We start from the raw sequence: 19,536 nt of genomic DNA, 5'->3' as shown, positions 1-19,536 counted from the left end.
TGGTCTTGCCATTCCCTAGGCATCACTTTCCTGTATAATTTATCTGGTTGCAGCTTCTCTGCTTCTGTTAAGGTATCAAGACTCTAGATGGGCACAAAAGAAGCAAAAGGAAAGTAGCTTAACATGAAAGGAGACAAAATATCCATTCACATTTTATACACGAGAAATATTGGGAATCACATCTTTTGCTGAGATCAGTCTGGGTCCCAGAGCAGGTCTAATTTCAGAGAATACTAAAGCTTTGCCTATAGCCATGAATTGTTCAGATAAAAGGTGCCAAAGGGAGGCAGACAAATTGAGGAACAAGTATTCATCTTGAGGGAACAAAATGCCAAAGGACCTGGTTATGCCAGCAAATTGTCATGATACCTTGGGCCAGTAACTTTTTTTTTTTTTAAAGATTTTATTTATTTATTTGAGAGAGAGAGAATGAGAGACAGAAAGCAGGAGAGGGAGGAGGGTCAGAGGGAGAAGCAGACTCCCCGCCGAGCAGGGAGCCCGATGCGGGACTCGATCCCGGAACTCCAGGATCATGACCTGAGCCGAAGGCAGTCGCTTAACCAACTGAGCCACCCAGGCGCCCAGGCCAGTAACTTTTTTAACAACCATTTCATTCATCAGCTGGAAAACTAGAGGTGTGAGGAGTTTGTCTCTCTAAAGAGATTTTCAGCTTTGGTGTCATAATATTTTTATGATTTGATTTTCCTGCCACTGAATTCTGCAGAAGAAAATCACACAGCTATGCTGACCAGTCATGACCACTAATCAAGAGGACTCCTTTATATCTTGCCATGTCTTCTGAAACTTCCAACTTCTCTCCATACTCTCACCTCCCAGCTTTACTCTCAGCCAAAGAATTTACCTCATCCCTTTATCTGGAACTACACTGTCCAATATGGTAGCCACTAGCCAATTGTGGCTATTTAAATTTAAATTAACTTAAATTAAAAGTTCAATTCCTCAGTTGTACCAGCCACATTATATGTACTATGGAGCTACATATGTCCAGTGGCTACCATATTCAAATAACTCACAGGAAGGCAGGAAGAAGAAAACAGAAATGGAAAACAGAAAATGAAATACAAAAGAGCAGACTTAAACTGTATTATATAACCCAGTTACATTAAATATAAATGGTCTAAATACACAGAATTAAAAGACAGAAATTGGCAGACTGGATTAAAAACATGACCCAGCTATATGCTGTCTGCAAGAAACTCATTTCAAATATAATGATATAAGCAGGTTGAAAGTAAAAGGGTATAAAAGATATATCATGTAAACATCAATCAAAGAAAAGCAGAGATGGTTATTTTAATATCAGATAAAGTAGACTTCAGAGCAAAGAAAACTAACAGAGACAGAAAGGTACATTATAACAATAAAGAGTCAATCCACCAAGAAGAGATAGCAATCCTGTGTATACACCAAACAACACAATGTGCAAATATGTGAGGAAATAATGTGAGGAAAACTGGTAAAACTAAAAGGGGAAATAGACAAATTCACCATTATACTTAGAGACTTCAATATCCCCTCTCAACAACTGATAGAACAATAGACAAAAGCCAGCAAGGATAAGAGTCCTCAACACCCTCAGCCAACAGCATCTAATCATCATTTATAGAACATTCCACCCAACAATAACAGAATATATATATTCTTTTCACATGCCCATGGAGCACATACCAAGATAGATTATATCTTGGTCCCTAAAAAAATTTCAACATATTTTAAAAAATTGAAATCATACAAAATGTACTCTCCAACCAAAATGAGGTCAAACTACAAATCAACAACAGCAAGATAATAGGAAAATCTCCAAAGACTTAGAAACTACACAACACACTTTTAAATAATCCATGAGTCAAAGAGAAAGTGTCAAGGGAAATAAAAAATACACTGAACTGAATGAAAATGAAAATACATTAATATTTTTTAAAAAGAAAATATATTAATATTTAGGGGACAGTTAAGAGCAGGTATCAATGAAATAGAAAAGGAAAAAAATAGAGAAAATTAGTGAAACAAAGAGTTGATTATTTGAAAAGATCAATAAAATTGACAAACTTCTAGTAAAACTGACAAAGAAAAGAGGGAAGATACAAATTTCTAATATCGGGAATGAAACAGAGAATATCTCTACAAACCCTGCTGACAACAAAAGGATAATAAGGGAATACTATGATCAACTCTATACACATAAATTTGACAAGTTAAATAAAATGTAATAAGCCCTCAAATAATACACTACTCACCCAATATGGATAATTTAAATAGTCCTAGGACTATTAAAGAAATTGAACTCATAACTTTAAAACTCCCCAAGTAACTTCACTAGAGAATTCTACTAAATGTTTAAAGAAGATTGAATACCAATTCTACACATTTTTTTCCAGAAAATATGAGTAAGAGAAACTTCTGAATTAATTTTACAAAGTATTACCCTGATATCAAAATTAAACAAAGACAGTACAAAACAACAACAAAAAAACCCCAAAAAGCTACAGGCCAACATCCCTCATGAATATAAACATAAAAACCCTTAACAAACCATTAGCAAATGGAATTCAGCAATATATAAAAAGAATGATTCACATGACTAAGTGGAGTTTATTCCTGGCATGCAAGGCTGGTTCAATATTCAAAAACCAATTAATGTAATCTACCACATTAACAGATTAAAGAAGAAAAAAAATCACATGATCATATCAATGGATATAGAAAAATAACTGGACAAAATTCAACACCCATTCATGATAAAAACTTTTAAAAAAGTATTAGAGGAGACCTTCCTCAACTTGATAAAGAACACCCACTAAGAACCCACAGGTAACATTATATCTAGTGGAGAAAAACTGAATGCTTTTTTTCTAAGATCAGGAACAAGAGAAGGATGTCCATTCTCATTACTCTTATTCAACACAGGGCTAGAGATTTTAACCAGTGCAAAAAGTCAAAAAACATGGATAAAAGGCATAGAGATCAGAAAGGAAAAGTAAAACTGTCCCTATTTGAAGATGACATGATTGTTTACATAGAAAATCCCAAGAAATCTGCAAAAAAATTCCTAGAACAAATAAGTGAGTTCCGCAAGATCACAGGATGTAAACTACAAACATCAATTGTATTTCTTTACACTAGCAATGAACACATGGACACCAATATTAAAAATACAATGCCATTTATAATGATTCCCCCCAAAAGAAATACTTAGGTGTCAATCTTTTTTTTTTTTTTAAGATTTTATCTATTTATTTGTCAGAAAGAGAGAGAAAGAGAGCACAAGCAAGGGGAGCAGCATGCAGAGGGAGAAGCAGTTTCCCTGCTGAGCTAGGAGCCCAATGTGGGACTCAATCCCAGGACCCTGGGATCATGACCTGAGCCGAAGGCAGACGCTTAACCAACTGAGCCACCCAGGCATCCCACTTAGGTGTCAATCTAAGAAAATATGTATAAGATTTATATGTATAAAACACTGATGAAATAAATCAAAGAAGATCTAAGCAAATGGAGAGACGTATCAGGCTGATGAGTTAAAAGATTCAATATAGTAAAGACATCAATTCTCACCAAATTGATATACAGGTTTAACACGATTCCTGTCAGAATCACAGCAAGTTGTTTGGTAGATATAAATAAGATTATTCTAAAATTTATATGAAGAGGTAGTTTGATAAGCAGTTACCCTGTGACAAACACTGTGCCAAATAGTCTATAAATGCATGTGGTTAAGGTCTCCCCTTGGTTTTTGTTTTTTGCTTTTTTTTAAGATTTTATTTATTTATTTGAGAGAAACAGAGAGTGCAAGTGAGAGAGCACAAGCAGGGGAAGTGGCAGAGGAAGAGGGAGAAATGGACTCCCCGCTGAGCAGGGAGCTGGACCCTGGGATCATGACCTGAGCTGAAGGCAGGCCCTTAACCAACTGAGCCAACCAGGCGCCCCAAGGTCTCCCCTTGTTAATACCAAGCAAAAAAATAAGACAAAAATATTCACTCATTCCAATTCCTTACGACTTTTCTACATGACAAGTGACAGAGGTCTCATCATTCCAGTCCCTAGTTTTAAAGAGTTTTCAACATCATGGAGCAGTCAGAGCACTAGATCTTGAGTTAGAATATTCAGCCAACTAGTTGAGTGACATTGGGCAAGTCATTTAATCTTTCTGTTCCCTCATCTCTAAGATGACAAGAGTGACATTACCTAGCTATTGTGAGGCTCAAATGAGATAATAAAGGGAAAAGTACTTCTGAAATACAATGTAATTGTTACTTATTATTATTATTAATAAATCAAAAATAACAAAACGGAATAATTAAAGGCACTGGTGATATCTAAATTTAAGGGCACTCAGAGCCAGCATTTATACACACACACACATACACACACACACTCAACACATACATTATTTTCACTACAAGTACTTTTCCCCTTTACCATCATCTCTCACAAGCAAATGGTCTTAGTATATGAAAACAAGTACTGGTTTACTTGGCTCATGCAAAAGAATAAACATAAAATGAGGAAATGAGGAAAAACAGAAGAATGTGAATTCTACTCACTTCAGTGAGTACTAATTAAATGCTGGGGCGCCTGGCTGGCTCCGTCGGAAGAGCATGCGACTCGATCTCAGGATCATGAGTTTGAGTCCCATGTTGAATGTAGAGATCACTAAAAACAAATATAAATAAACTTAAAAAAAATTTTTTTAAATATTAATTGAATGCCTAATAGTATTTAGTACTAAACAATATTCTAAGGACACAGAGTTAAAGAAAACACAATCCCTGCTCTCAAGGACTTAACAGTGTAGCAAAGAAGACCTGCCCATGAAAAATAATCTCTACCATATGTGATGGAGGAACACTGAGGTCTCTCCCCCAAACTGGAATGTCAGAGAGGACACCTGAGCTGGGTCAGCAGGAAGGGGATGAGACAAGCAAAGGAGCAGTGGTATGAAGTAGCACGGTACACCAGGCAACCTCAAGCCCCCTACTTCTAGAAGTCATTAGACGTTAGCAAAAGGTCTGGAGAGAAGAAACTATAGAGGTGAGCAGAACACGGGACAAAGAAGGCTTTGTTTACCATGCTGAAAGCCGGGGCTTTACCTTCTTGACTAGGAGGAGCCATTGGAGTTTTTAACCTAGAGAGCAACATGGTTAGAGTTGTGCTTTAGGTGGATTTCCTGGTGACAGTGGAGATGGTGGACCCGAGAGGGGCAAGAATGGAGGTAGTGATACAGGTGTATGTGGGGTAGGGGCAGGGAGACAGGAAATATAATAGTCCCGGAGATAATAAAGGTAAGAAATCAGGCAGTAGCCATCAAAAATATGCAAAGGATAGAGCTGGTAAGACTGTGTGCTTGCTTGAATATGTGGGTATGGAGGCAGAAACGAAGAAAAGGCTGTGGTCCGTAGTGTCTCCTAAGTCTTTGTCTTGGATAACCGGGAGGTGAGGTGGGGGTGGGGGTGGAGGGCTGGTGAGGAGCCCTTGCATTCGGAAGAGTACATCAGGGCAGTGGAGGTGAGCCATTCAGGTGCGCCTGGAGTGTGAAGGCCAACAAGTGAACCCCTCAGAGGTGTCTTCCTATTAGAACAGTTGGTGAGTGACAGCTAATTCGCATTTACCCAAGAAATATTCAAACACTAGCACCCAAATGGACATTGATGTAGATACCAAGAAGGCCCAAATCGTCACGCTGGCCCCAGAATGCTATCATTCTGTCACTAAAACACATCAGCATTCAAGAGACCAGCAAAATGATGGCAAAGGCGGTTCAGACTTGAAATGGCTGAAGGCAGAGTAAGGACTCTAGCTTGGGGAGTTGCTACGCTCTGGCCTCACATCTGCTTTTCACAGGACCAAGAGCACTTACACACAGGCCACTGCCCTCCTTTCTCGTCTGAATAAGGAACAAGGAAATGCCACCTACACGGTGTGACAGGATGCCAGGAGAAAAGCCTCAGTCACTTGTGTAAAATAAGCACCGCCCGACTCTACCGGTCCACATGGCATCCTAGCCCTTGTGACTCTCTGCCCCCTCATTTCTCCCTCCCCTCACCGTCCTACATCTCCCCTCCAGCCCGGGCTCCGTTCCTCACATCCCAGCTCTGTAAACAATCAGGTTGTTTATTGTGGTTTTGAGGATTATAGAGGTAAAAGGCCCTTTAAAAAAAAAAAAATGTGTTCCTCTTTTTGCAGGTGCCCCTTACCTATCAAGTAACTTTCATTCGCCGCCATGTTCCAGGCAACTATGTGCTTTCCCTCTGCTGTCAGCAGTCTTAGTCACAGCCCCATGGAAGGATTAGGTACAAATGTCACTCTGCCATTTCCTTCAACAGATTATGCAAGTAGAAGTTGGATTGTGTAAATGCATATTAGCTCTTCCCTCCAGTGCTAATCCAGCAAACCATGTTTGAGATCTTTTTTTTTTTTTCTTCCTTGCAGAAGGATAGAATGAACAAGCAAAGAGTCATACCTTTCTTCCCCTTGGCAGACAGGGGTATTGAACTGAGAAGACTTTCAGACTGCCAATCCAGGTATGGACTGTGTCCAATAACCTAGGGACTGAAATTCAGGATGGCCACTAACTGTTCTGCTGGGGTTTACCAGAAATGATTTCTTTATGAAGAAAATTCTCTAAGGGACCCCATTCAGTGCAGTCGTGACAGTAAGACCTCCCATGCACAAGAGATGCGGTGGAAAGAACATTTTTACTAGAGAGTAAAATCGTAATTGGTGAACAGGACAGACAGGCTGCTTCATTCTCTATGATAGCCCAGCAGAGCTCATCTCAATTTTGTTTAGTCTCCTCACTTTGGGAAACGCAGAGCCCACTTCTCCTTCAGAATGACGTGGACCAGAGACTTCTAAGTATGGTCTGGGGACCCATGCTGGTTTGCCCTCTGATTGTTACTGCTTAGCTATGAGTGTAGAACTTGGAAGTAAGCCCTTAGAAACGATATTAGCAGTCAGAAAAGGTAATGTTATATCTAATCATTTAAAAGTTAGGCTTGTCTTTTTTTAAAATCATTTTTCTAATAATTCATTTTTACTTTATTTTTTTAAAATATATATTGGCTGAGAATTAGAGCGTTGTTTTTTTTTTTAAATCTGGATTCCCCACAGATTGTTTGAGAAGCACTGGTACAGATAATGGAGCACTATACAGAATTCAGGTGTCTTGGGCTGTTGCCTTGCTCTTTCATCAACTATCTGTATGGACAACTCACTTCATTGCAAAACGTACAAGTTCCACATCTATAATAAAGGAGTGGGGCTCACTGGACTTTAACCATACCGCCATACTTTAACAGCATCACTCTTTACCCAAACTAAAACCTACAGACTGTTCTTTGGCTTTTCTTTTTCCCCCATTAAACATATCCAACTGGACAAAGTCATGTGGATTCTGTCCCTGAAATGCACCTCACATCTCCTCGCCCTGTCTTCTGCCATATTTTAGGTCTCTTCCTAATTGAGCTCCCTGTCTCCAGACTTGGCTTCCTCCATATTGCTGTTAGAGAGAACTTTCTAAAATTAAGATTTCAAGGGGGTGCCTGGGTGGCAGAGCCAGTTAAGCATCTGACTCTTGGTTTCAGCTCAGGTCATGATCCCAGGGTCGTGGGATCAAGCCCCATGTTGGGCTCCGTGCTCAGCGGGAAGTCCGCTTAGTTTCTTTCTCCCTCTCCCTCTACCCCTTCCCCGAGTGCATGCACTCTCACTCTCAAATAAATAAATAAATCTTTTTAAAATCTTTTTTTTTAAGATTTTATTTATTCATTTGACAGAGAGAGACACAGCGAGAGAGGGAACACAAGCAGGGGGAGTGGGAGAGGGAGAAGCAGGCTTCCAGCGGAGCAGCGAGCCCAATGCAGGGCTGGATCCCAGGACCCTGGGTTCATGACCTGAGCCGAAGGCACACACTTAACGACTAAGCCACTGAGGCACCCCAATAAATAAATCTTTTAAAAAATAATTTTTAAAAAATAAAATGAAAATGGCATTCCTCTGCTTACACAAGAGTGCCTTGTTGCCTTGTCCAACACATTCCAAACTCTCCTGACCCTCCAAAACCCTGGGTAACTGGGTTTACCCTACCTTCCTGGCCTCATCTTTAGCCACCTTCCCCAAATCACCCGAAGTTCTAATCACTCTGGGCTCCGTGCAGCTCCTCAGACACACCACGAACCCTTGTTACACCTCCATACCTTGGTTTCACTGTTGCCTCTGTCCTGAAATGCTTCTTCTTCCATGTCTCCCTGGCTCTTCCATTTTTCAAAGCTCAGCTCATGCTGTTCTCTGTATTTTCTCCAGCAACCCTCTTCTCCCAGACTTAATTACCCCTTTATCTATGATTTCCTCTTGCTTTATACTCATATTTATATCGATATTTTATATAGTTGTTTACCTGTTTTGTCTCTGCTTTCCCTTTCAACACCAAGATACTTTGTGAATCTTAATTATCTCAGCAACTAGTACAGTGCCCCACATCTAGAAGACACTCCATTGTTTATATCAATAGTATGAGTTGAGACACTCTTTCATTTATTCTTTCATTTGTTCATTGGAGACCACCACGTCTAGTCAAGCTCTCACCGTGACTAAGATAGACAAGGTCACAGCCATCATGGAGCTCACATTACAGTGTAGGAGACACAAAACAAACAAATGGGGTGATAAACAAAAGTAAATAAACAAACAAGATAATTACACATTGAAATCACTGCTATGAAGGAGCTAAGCTGATGAGATAGAGCCCGCAGGGGGAGGTCAGTCTTCGCAGGAAGATCAGGAGCATTCTCTCAGAGAAGATGACACTTGAGCTGAGATCAGAAAGTTGAGAAAAGCAGCAGCAGAATAGGAAGAGGGACTGGCTTGTTTAAGGAACTGAAATAAGGCCAATGTGGCTGGGGCATAGTGAGCAGGGTTGAGTGGTATGAAATGAAGTTGGAAAAAGACCCCAGTATGAAGGACCTCACCAGGGTGCAGTAAGGAGTTTAGATTTTACTCTGAGCTAGAAGTCTTTGAAGTGTTTTATGCAGGGGAGTTGGCTTGGTCAGAATAACATTTTAAGGCATTCACTCTGGTCCCTGCTGAGAGTGGATTAAAGAGCAGGAGATCAGGAGACAGATGAAGGAGTTATTCCAGGATTCTAGGCCAGAGGTGATGATTGCTCAGACTTGGGGTAGGAGAGCAAAGGCGGGGATGGAGACAAGTAGGCATGTCAGAGATGTCATTTGGAGGTCAAGTTAAAAGGCCTTGGTGATAGACTGAATGTGTGTGAAGTCAGGGGGAGGTAATCAAGGATGACCCTGATGTCTTGGCTTGAGCACCAAGGTAACAATTGGTGGTATTGATTGAATTGATGAAGGTTTGGTAAGGAAGCATTCAGGATTGGGTTCTGTGTGGTGGGCTGGGGGAGAGACTCGGAATCGAGAGCTCTGTTTTGGCTGGAAATTTTTGTTAGATGTCTAAGAGAAGCAATAATTGATAGAAAAGGAAACTGAGGCTGAAAAACAGGTATTCAGGTATCAAGCATTAGAACTGCTTGAGCCCATCTGCTCATAGGCACTGAGCTAAGCAGCCTCTTCTCCAGTAGATGGAAACTAGCAATTATTTCTTTCAGGTATAATTGGAATATAAGTACAAAAGATTTGGGAAGAGAAAGGTAAAAGAGATGGAAAAGAAGAACAGTTTTTGTTCTTTTAAGTTTTGTGTGTGTATCGTTTTTTTTTTCCCCCTCCAGCACAATCTTAAGAAAAAGAAAGAAGAGAGAAACAGAATAACCTCTGTCCTGGGGTCTAGTTAAGAACATGCACTCTGGAGTAGCTTGCGTTCAGAGACTATCTCTACCAGTTATCCCTGTGTGACCTTGAAAAGATTCCTTCAAATCTCTGCACCTCCGTTTCTGATTTATAAAATATTTTAAATAGAACCTACCACCAAGTGTTATTATGAAGATTTAGCAAGTTAATGTGTGTGATGATTGCTTCCAATACTGCCTGACACACAGCAAGAGCTTAGAGTGTGAGCTCTAATCTGAGTTTCTGCAAAGGGTGGTGGCCCCGCAATGCTAAACCATTTCCAGTTAGCCAAACGAGCCAAGCTTTCTTGGCACTGGGTCTTTTCCTAGTTCTGCTGTAAGGAGACATATGTGGCCCTAGAAACCACCATGCTATGTAAAATTGTGTAATAAAAACCACAGGGCTTATGGGAAAATGGGGTTTAGTGGCACAACACTCAAAAACATCTTCAGCGACACATTTAAAATATATAGGAATCAAAATTTAAAATGTTTGTGCCTCAGAGGCCACTATCAAGAGAGTGAAAAGACAACCCACAGAACTGGAGAAATTATTTGCAAATCATGTATCCCATAAGGGTCCAGTACCCAGAATATGTACATAGAACATTTATAACTCATTAACAAAAAGGCATACTATCCAATATAAAAATAAGCAAAGGACTTGAGTAGACATTTCTTCAAAGAAGATAGACAAGTGGCCAACAGGCATACTAAAAGATGTTGACCCTCACTAGTCATTAGGGAAATGCAAATCAAAGTTACAATGGAATACCAGTTCACACGTACTAGGATGGCCATAATTGAAAGGAAGGAAGGAAAGAAGAAAGAAAGAAAGAAAGAAAGAAAGAAAGAAAGAAAGAAAGAAAGAAAGAAAGAAAGAAAGAAAGAAAGAAAGAAAGAAAGAAAGAAAAGAAGGAAGGAAGGAAGAAAGAAAGAAAGAAAGAAAGGAAAATACCAGATATTGATGAGGCTAGGGAGAAATTGGAACCTTCATAAATTGCTGCCAGGAGTGTAAAACGGTGCAATCACTACACAAAACAATTTGGTGGCTTCTCAGTAAGTTAAGCAGAGACTTGCCATATGACCCATAAATTCCATCTCAAGGTATATATCCAAAAGAAGTGAAAACAAAAACTTGTGTGTGAATATTTGTAGCATCTCTAGTCAAGTAGCCAAAAGGTGGCAATAACCCAAATGTCCATCACCTGATAAACAGGTAAACAAAATGGGGTAAATCCATATTGTGGAGTATTATTCAGCCATAAAAAGGAATGAAGATGCACGCTACACATGGATGAGCCTTGAAAACATTATACTGAATGAGAGAAGTTGGATACAGAAGTCCACCTATGATTCCATTTATAGAAAATCTCCAGGATAGGCAATGGAAGATGAGCTAAATACTGAATTCTTACCACATGTCAAGTACTGTGCCAACACTTTTTACATGTATAAACTGATTTAATCTTTATTAAAACTATATGATGTATAATTATTAACCCCCATTTTATACTGAGACATAAACCTAGGATTTAAATCTAAAGAGTCTAGTTACAGAGCTTGTGTCCATAACCACTGTATAACCAGGAGTGAAGACATCCAGATTTTAATTTTTTTAAAAAAAAACCTTGAGCTGGTTAATCATGTCTGTAGGCTACACTGGCCACACAAGTCACCAGTCTGCACCCACTGTAAGGATTTTCTTCTCTCCCTTCTCAGAGATACTTGGATGCCTCTTTTTGGAGCAAGACAAGCTTGGATCCCACACATCATTTGCTTTGTGTCCTTTTTCTTCATCTGCAAAATAGGTACAACTAGACTTATTTTGAAGGGATGCTATAGCATACAAAATTAAGTATATAAAGCTCTATCTAGCACAATGTCCAGAACCTTGTAGGCAAGAAATAAACAAGAGGATGGACTATTTTTTAAGTTTTTTCTGGTGTGTGTCTCCTTCCTACAAGGCTGGCTACAGGTCTTCCTCCCAAGGAAGGAGTGTGTAAAGCTTTATGTGGTAGACCAACACAATGCACAGCACCTAACAGGAGCCAGACAAGGAGAGCGTTTGCTTTGGTTGCCATTCAATTTAATCTATTTTATACCATTTTCTGGGTTGTTTTTTTTTTCTAGCTAAAAAAATCATATATGCTCATTTTAAAAATGAAAGCAGAAGACAAAAGGTAGGGAAAAATTAAAATTATTCTGGCTAAGGGCGCCTGGGTGGTTCAGTCAGTTAAGCATCTGCCTTAGGCTCAGGTCATGATCTCAGGGTCCGGGGATCAAGTCCTGTGTCAGGCTTCCTGTCCAGTGGGGAGCCTGCTTCTCCCTCTCCTCTGCCTTCCCCCAACCCCCACTTGTGCTCTCTTTCTCCCTCTCACCCTCTGTCTTTCTCAAATAAATAAATAAAATCTTTTTAAAAAATTATTCTGATTTCTCCATCTAGAAAAAAATTATTCTGATTATATTTCTCCATCTAGAAATATTATTTCTATATTTTAGTATTATTTTTCTAGACTTACTTTTATGGATATGCGTCCATATAAGTTATTTGGTCTTGTTTTGATTTTTTACAATATGGAATTATTCAAAACATATTTCTCTATGCACTGCTTTCTTCTTTAAAAAAAATACATACACATGCACCCACATGTTTTTTCATTTGAAGACATACATATTTACACCAAGTTTTTAAGTACTACTTATGTAAAACAAATTCGAAAGATATATCTCCCTTTTTCGTGGCACTAACGTCCAACTGATTTATATGATTTTAAATAAATATATATATTTTTTCATATCACAAAATCTATGCCATCTTATTGTAGGAAAATTAGATTTGAATCTTTGTTATTGTTTTACTCTATATCCTTCCAATTGTAAAATGAGATCATATTTATTTTTATAACTCATTTTTCACTTAACATTATACCTCTTAACACATTGTTGAATGGCATGATTTTAAATAAAATTTACAAGATAATTTCAGTGGTCTATAATATTTTTTCAGCATTCTCTTATAATGTGCACTTAAAAATTACTAATTTTTTGCTATTATGATAAAATCTGTGAATACAGTAGTTAATATATAGTAGGTTCTCAATAAACATGAAATGAATGAGTGAGCATACTGTAAGAATTTATTTTTAATCCAGGATTATCTACTCAACCTAAATGAAACTCTCTCTAACTTAACTGAAGGCATTAAACATATAAAGAAAATAATGTGACTTTGGGAAATCGCCCATACAAAAATCAGAGTAACCATATTTTTAATCTTCTCTTAGGAATACAACCTGGGATCTAGCAGACAATTTAGTTTCCCTAAGAGTTATAAAATAAGATTTTGCTCCTTAATTTACCTCTAAATGGATCCATAAAGAGATGGTATTTCCGGTGAGATCACACATAACAAGCAGAGGCAAGACACGGATGCTTTTAATTTCATATGACTAAGTTTCAGAGATATCTATAAATGTGGGCCCAATATGCAAAAATGGATCTATCCGGGGTGCCTGGGTGGCTCAGTCGTTAAGCATCTGCCTTCGGCTCAGGTCATGGTCCCAGGGTCCTGGGATCAAGCCCCACATAGGTCTCCCTGCTCAGCCGGGAGCCTGCTTCTCCCTCTGCTCTTCTCCCCGCTTGTGCTTGCTATTTTTCTCTCTCTCTGACAAATAAATAAAATCTTTAAAAAAAAGTTGATCTATCTGCTAAGGGACCAGTCTATCTCTTCAGAAAGACACAGAACATTTTATACAACTGTGGGAGGTGGTTGGGACCCATGGTGAGTGAATGAGAGCTATAAAATGGCCAAGTTTATTTCTAACAACATTTATGTTTATTTGAAAATATATAATTTTGGAAGAAAAATAGTATCTTTTGCATAAATCAATAAAAGCATTGTCTGACTAATTTGTTTCCTTATTTAGGGTTTGTAGACTGAATACTGGTGTTACAGATTTATTTAAGTTTAATTAGTAAGTTTTTCTAAGATAATTGTATTCTTAAAATCTTGAACCACCTTGGGGCGCCTGGGTGGCTCAGTTGTTTAAGCAACTGCCTTCGGCTCAGGTCCTGATCCTGGAGTCCCAAGATCGAGTCCCGCATCAGGCTCCCTGCTCAGTGGGGGGTCTGCTTCTCCCTCTGACCCTCCCCCCTCTCGTGCTCTCTCTCATTCTCTCTCCCGCAAACAAACAAAAAAAAAAGAATGTTAGGCAAGCGGGCGCCTGGGTGGCTCAGTCGGTTAAGCAACTGCCTTCGGCTCAGCTCATGATCCTGGAGTCCCGAGATCGAGTCCCGCATCGGGCTCCCTGCTCGGCAGAGAGTCTGCTTCTCCCTCTGACCCTTCCCCCTCTCATGCTCTATCTCATTCTCTCTCTCAAATAAATAAATAAAATCTTAAAAAAAAAAATCTTGAACCACCTTGACTTGGAGGTTTCCATTAATTCCTGGATTAACTCATTTCCATAATTACATGGTGTACATCTAGCACAAGGTAATGGAACAAATCAGGGTTTAGAGTCATCATCATCATCATCATTGCCAATCCTTTTATGTCACAACCAGGACAGATTATATATCATAGCTAAGACACATTCCTACTTACTATAAATATATTAACTCATTTCATCATTAGAACAAGCCATTAACGTAGATACTGTTGTCATCCCTATTTCACAGATGAGGAACTGAGGTAGACAAGGTCACCTCACTCAAGTAAAAGATGAGACTGAGGTTTGAATTCAGGCAGCATGTCTCTGAAGCTCATGCTCTTATCCAGCATCTAGAAAGACGGGGCTTAGATCCTGGCTCTGGATTTCCACCAGAATGACCTTAAACAAGTCCCTTAACCTCTCTGGGCCTCATTTCCCCATTTGTGAAAAGGGAATGGTAATAAACACCCCACACACTTCTTGTAAGAATAAAATTAAATCACGTGTGTGAAAGCACTTTCACAAGCAGTCATGAACTAGCCAATTGTTTCTTCTGTTGTTTTATTAACATGTAGGCTAAAAAAAAAATGAATAAGCTGTTTATGAGAGGGAAAATTGAAAATAAAGAACAAGGGCAACTCTGGTAATATCTAAACTCCCTATTTGATTAAAATACATAATCTCTATTAGATACTTGGGCTGTATCAGACAAGTAACTAGACTATTTTCTCTCTTTGTTCCTTTATTAAAAGAAGGGGCAATTTTAAAGTTCATGCAACACTTTTGGAGACCTTATTCTAGCTGAAATAATGAGTTATTTCAAAGACTTGAAGAAAAAATTCTGGTTAAATCCAGGAGGGTGTGGAATCTACCATTTTCCTACTCAGGTGGGGAGACCACCCTGAAGGATTTAAAGACTCAGCCCATGCAAGTTCCTCAGAGAAGTCTTAGAAATTTAAGCAAGACTCTGAGCTGGACACTTAGAGCTGTTTCATTATATTTCCCCAAATGAAAAATTCCTGAGCATTTCCCACTATTATTTTTCTCCCTATGAGAGACAATATATTGTTTAAAATAATAACAATAGGGACACCTGGCTGGCTCAGTCAGTAGGTCAGTAGAACATGCAGCTCTTGGTCTTGGGGTGGTGAGTTTGAGCCCCATGTTGGATGTAGAGATCACTTAAAAATTATAATAATAATAAAGAAAACAGCTTTGGAATCAGATTTGAATTTAAATTGCAACAGCTTTGTCTTATTAGCTGGTGGATGTTGGTCAAGTTATTTATCTTCCTGGTCTGTGTTCTCCTACATAAAAGAGAGTAATAATGCCATTTATCTCAGGAGGTGGTTGTTACATGGGTTAAGCATAAATCATGATGATAGTAGCTAGCATGCATTGAATAGTTCTAATGTGCTGAGTGCTGTGCTAGATTCTTTTTTTTTAATGGGTGTTTTTTTAAAGATTTTATTTATTCATTTGACAGAGAGAGAGCGAGAAAGCACAAGAGGGGGAGCGGCAGGCAGAGGGAGCAGGCTCCCAGCTGAGCAAGGAGCACAATGTGGTGCTCGATCTCAGGACCCCGGGGATCATGAACGAAGGCAGTCACTTAACCAGCTGAGCCACCCAGGCGCCCCCACATGCTAGACTCTTTACTTGTGCTTCTAGTTAATACTCGCATTGCCCGATGAGAAAGGAGGTACCAGTTCTACTTTATAGTTGAATAAACTGAGGCTTAGTGATCTCACACTGCTAACAAGCAAAGGGGCCAAGACCAGTGAAGTAACAATGTAAAGCTTGGCACATAGTTGTAACTTTAAAAATTTAGCTCAGGGACACCTGGGTGGCTCAGTCGGTTAAGCATCTGCCTTTGGCTCAGGTCATGATTCTGGCATCCTGGGATCCAGTCCCACATCGGGCTCCCTGCTCAGCAGGGAGTCTGCTTCTCCCATTCCTCTGCTGCTGCTCCCCCTGCTTGTGCACGCACATGCTCTCTCTCTGTCAAATAAATAAATAAAATCTTTTAATTAATTAATTAAATTTTTTTAGAAAATAAAAATTTAGCTCATTTTCCTAAGCCGCCTAAGAGGAGGTCTTCAGGGAGAGGAGTCTTCACTCTTTCTTTCGTACAAAGTTCGGAAGTCTTACTTCCTGTGGGAACGTGCAGTGGCTCCACACAGACCTTTGCCGCTGACCTTGTGCCAAGTTAAAACTTATTTTCACCTTGGGATCTTGGATAGAGAAGATGCAGCTGGATGCAAACACTGAAAAACTTTCAAATGGACAGTTATCCCCCAAGCAGCTATATCATGTGAAGTCAAATGGGTACATCTATTTTCATCTTGGATCTATATGAGTAAAGAAAGACTGAAAGGCTTGAGTACTGAGAAGCCAGGCTACGAGCCTGTCAAAGTCGTGACCAAGAGAGCTTATGTCCCTTGTCTGCTGTTGAATCTATTCTCATTCCTACAAAAGGCCAGAGGCAGGCTGGAGAGGTAGTCACGATTCTTGACTCCACTTACCTCCTACCTGGGTGTCCTTGAACAAGTTGCTTCATTTCTCTGAGGCCCATTTCCTTATCAGTAAAATGGAGATAGGAACAGCTATCTCATCAAGTTGTTAAGAGGATTAAATGAGATCTTTCTGAATCGCCAATCCAATAGAAGGTTGACATCTACTCCTTGAAGGCCCCCAGGGCTTTGCTGTGCCTTCCTGGTAAAATCCAACCCCACTGGATGCCTCCTCAGCAAGCCTCTGCATGCCTCCCTCCCTCTCCAGGCTCCAGCCGTAGAATGCTATTCTCACTTCCCTAGATGCAGTTTTCCCACTTGTGTCTCTTTAATCATTCATTCACCCAGCAAAAATTTTTGAGCCCCTGTTATGTATGAGGTCCTGGATTAAATGTTGGGAAGCAGCTATGGAACCAGACAGACACAGCCCCTGCTGTTAAAGACTCTGACGTCCTAGTGAGGGCTCAGGGAAGGAAAGTGGCCATTACAATTCTGGATGCTGACCAATGTGAGAGAAAGACCAAGGTGCTGTTAAGGGTGTGCGGGAAGGGGCAGCTTACTTAGACTTGGAGGGTGGTGGAAAGCTGAAGAATGAGATTGTATTTAGAGATTGGCTCTAAAGGGATGTGGTGTGTGACCTTGTGCAAATCCCATCTCTCTCTGCATTTTTTGTTGATGAGGTATACGGCTAGAAGGGGTCCTGTTATTTACCAAAAGGAATAGTCTTCATCCGTTTGGATATACTCTCCAAAGATTAAGCAAATCTCACTCCAGCATATGCTCCATTCCCCTGCAACCTTCTCAAGAAGGAGCCTTGTTGTGGTCCAGAACCCATGGGGTAAAATATTCCAGCCATGGGCTAGTAGAAGAGGGAGGTGCCCTGGGGGATCTTTCCCTGAGAGGAACATAGGACTTTTGTTAAGGGCGGGGGTGGGCTGGTAGGAGTTCTTGAGGAAATCAAAATGAAACGTAAAAATCACCATTGAGCAAACCCCAGTGAAATAATTGATTCAATCAAGGATCATTTATGGATGCTAAAACCAATAGGTAAAAAGTTGTTGAGGAATAGGATCCTCAAAAATCCCTTAAAATGGAAAGATCTGATGATCATCACCTCACCCAAATGACCAAACTAGAAGCTTCCCTCTGAAGCATGTGACAGAGTTCTTCTCCCATAACTTTGACTTTTCACTCCAAGCTTTATTCTAAATCTTCTTTTGCCTGTTTCTTAATATGGGTATCTCTAGACTTTAGTCTTCTGCCTTTTATTCCTTTTATGCTACGTGTTCTTCCTGGGCAAGTTCAGCCACTCCCAAGATCTTAACCAAAAGCTCTATGCACATAACCTCTGAACCCACGTTTCCATCCCTGATCTCTTCCACAGCTCTAAATCTATAGTCTAGCTTCCTGCTGTTTTTCCTCACTAGGACTTCCTCAAGTGCAACTTTCCTCCTACTTAACACCTCTCTTTTCCTGGCCCCAATCAGGTATACTCCTCATCTTGCATTCCTTAAATTAGCACATGGACTCATGATCCATTAGTTATTAAAGCCAAAAATTTGGTGGTCTTTCTTACTCATATTGTCAGCAGAGATTTATTTATTATCTACTAATGGCTAGGTGCTGTGTTCATTGTTAGGCAATAGGGGCAAAACCTATTTCAACACCTATTTACATGGAGAAAGAGATATTGATTAAATAACCGCACTGGGGGGCACCTGGGTGGCTCAGTTGGTTAAGCGTCTGCCTTCGGCTCAGGTCATGATCCCAGGGTCCTGGGATCGAGTCCTGTGTCAGGCTCCCTGCTCAGCGGGGAATCTGCTTCTCCCTCTGCCTGCCGCTTCCCCTGCTTGTGCTCTCTCTCTCTGTGTCAAATAAATAAACAGAATCTTTAAAAAAAAAAATAAATATATATATAAATAAATAACCGCACTGAGGTGCCTAGCTGCCTCAGTTGGAAGAGCCAGTGACTCTTGATTTCAGGGCTGTAAGTTCAAGGCACACGGTGGGTGTAGAGATTCCAAAAATAAATAAATACACTTTAAAAAAAGCATTAAAAAATGATTGCACAAATATATGCATAATTATAAACTGAGATAAATGTTTTGAGGGAAAGAAATACGGAGCTCAGAGAATGAAACAGAGCCTATGCCTGGTTGGGGATAGGGGAAGGGAGGGGACAAGGAGATCAATTTCAGAAAATGCTTCTCTAAGAAAATATTTGAGTTCAAATAAGAAGGATATGTTGGAATTAACTAAGTGGGGGAGGGGAGAGTTGGGTGGGTAAAGAGGTGGTCGTCTCTAGGAAGAGGGTAAAATACATGCAAAGACCTTGGCTTAGTTCTTTTGCAGAAGTGAGAGAATGATGGTATGGATGAAGCACAGAGAACAAGAGGTAAAGAGTGTAAGGCCAGACCAGAGCCATCACTGGGGCCAAAACTTCGTGAGCACTGAAAACCGTATATAGTGTTTTGAACATTATCGTAAAAACAATAAGAAGGCAGGACGCCTGGGTGGCTCAGTCGATTAAGCGTCTGCCTTCAGCTCAGGTCATGATCCCAGGGTCCTGGGATCGAGCCCCACATCGGGCTCCCTGCTCAGCAGGGAGCCTGCTGCTCCCCCTGCTTGTGTTCTCTCTCTCTCTGACAAATAAATAAATTTAATCTTAAACACATATACACATACATATGGTGTGATTTCATTCACAAAATCATCCAGAATAGGCAAATCTATAGACTGAAAGTGGATTAGTGTTTGCCTAGGTCTGAGGAAATGAGAGGGAGATGGC

The 19,536-nt window shown here is 39.9% G+C and overlaps 1 protein-coding gene across 1 annotated transcript in view; it reads right to left on the bottom strand.

Moving 5' to 3' along the window:
• Positions 1-4,562: 4,562 nt before the first annotated feature.
• LOC115940224 (uncharacterized) overlaps positions 4,563-19,536 on the bottom strand; it is a 695,973-nt gene continuing 680,999 nt past the window's right edge. The window contains exon 12 of the mRNA XM_081830171.1: positions 4,563-4,671. Coding sequence (XP_081686297.1) covers positions 4,578-4,671 — 94 coding nt within the window. The 3' untranslated portion in view covers positions 4,563-4,577. The remainder of the gene's footprint in view (positions 4,672-19,536) is intronic.

This window comes from Leptonychotes weddellii, chromosome 1, assembly GCF_054177405.1.
Source record: "Leptonychotes weddellii isolate Sample4059 chromosome 1, ASM5417740v2, whole genome shotgun sequence".
NCBI classification, from domain to species: Eukaryota; Metazoa; Chordata; class Mammalia; order Carnivora; family Phocidae; genus Leptonychotes; species Leptonychotes weddellii.
The sequence above is the reverse complement of the archived record's forward strand: the minus strand, read 5'-3'. Positions and strand labels throughout refer to the sequence as shown.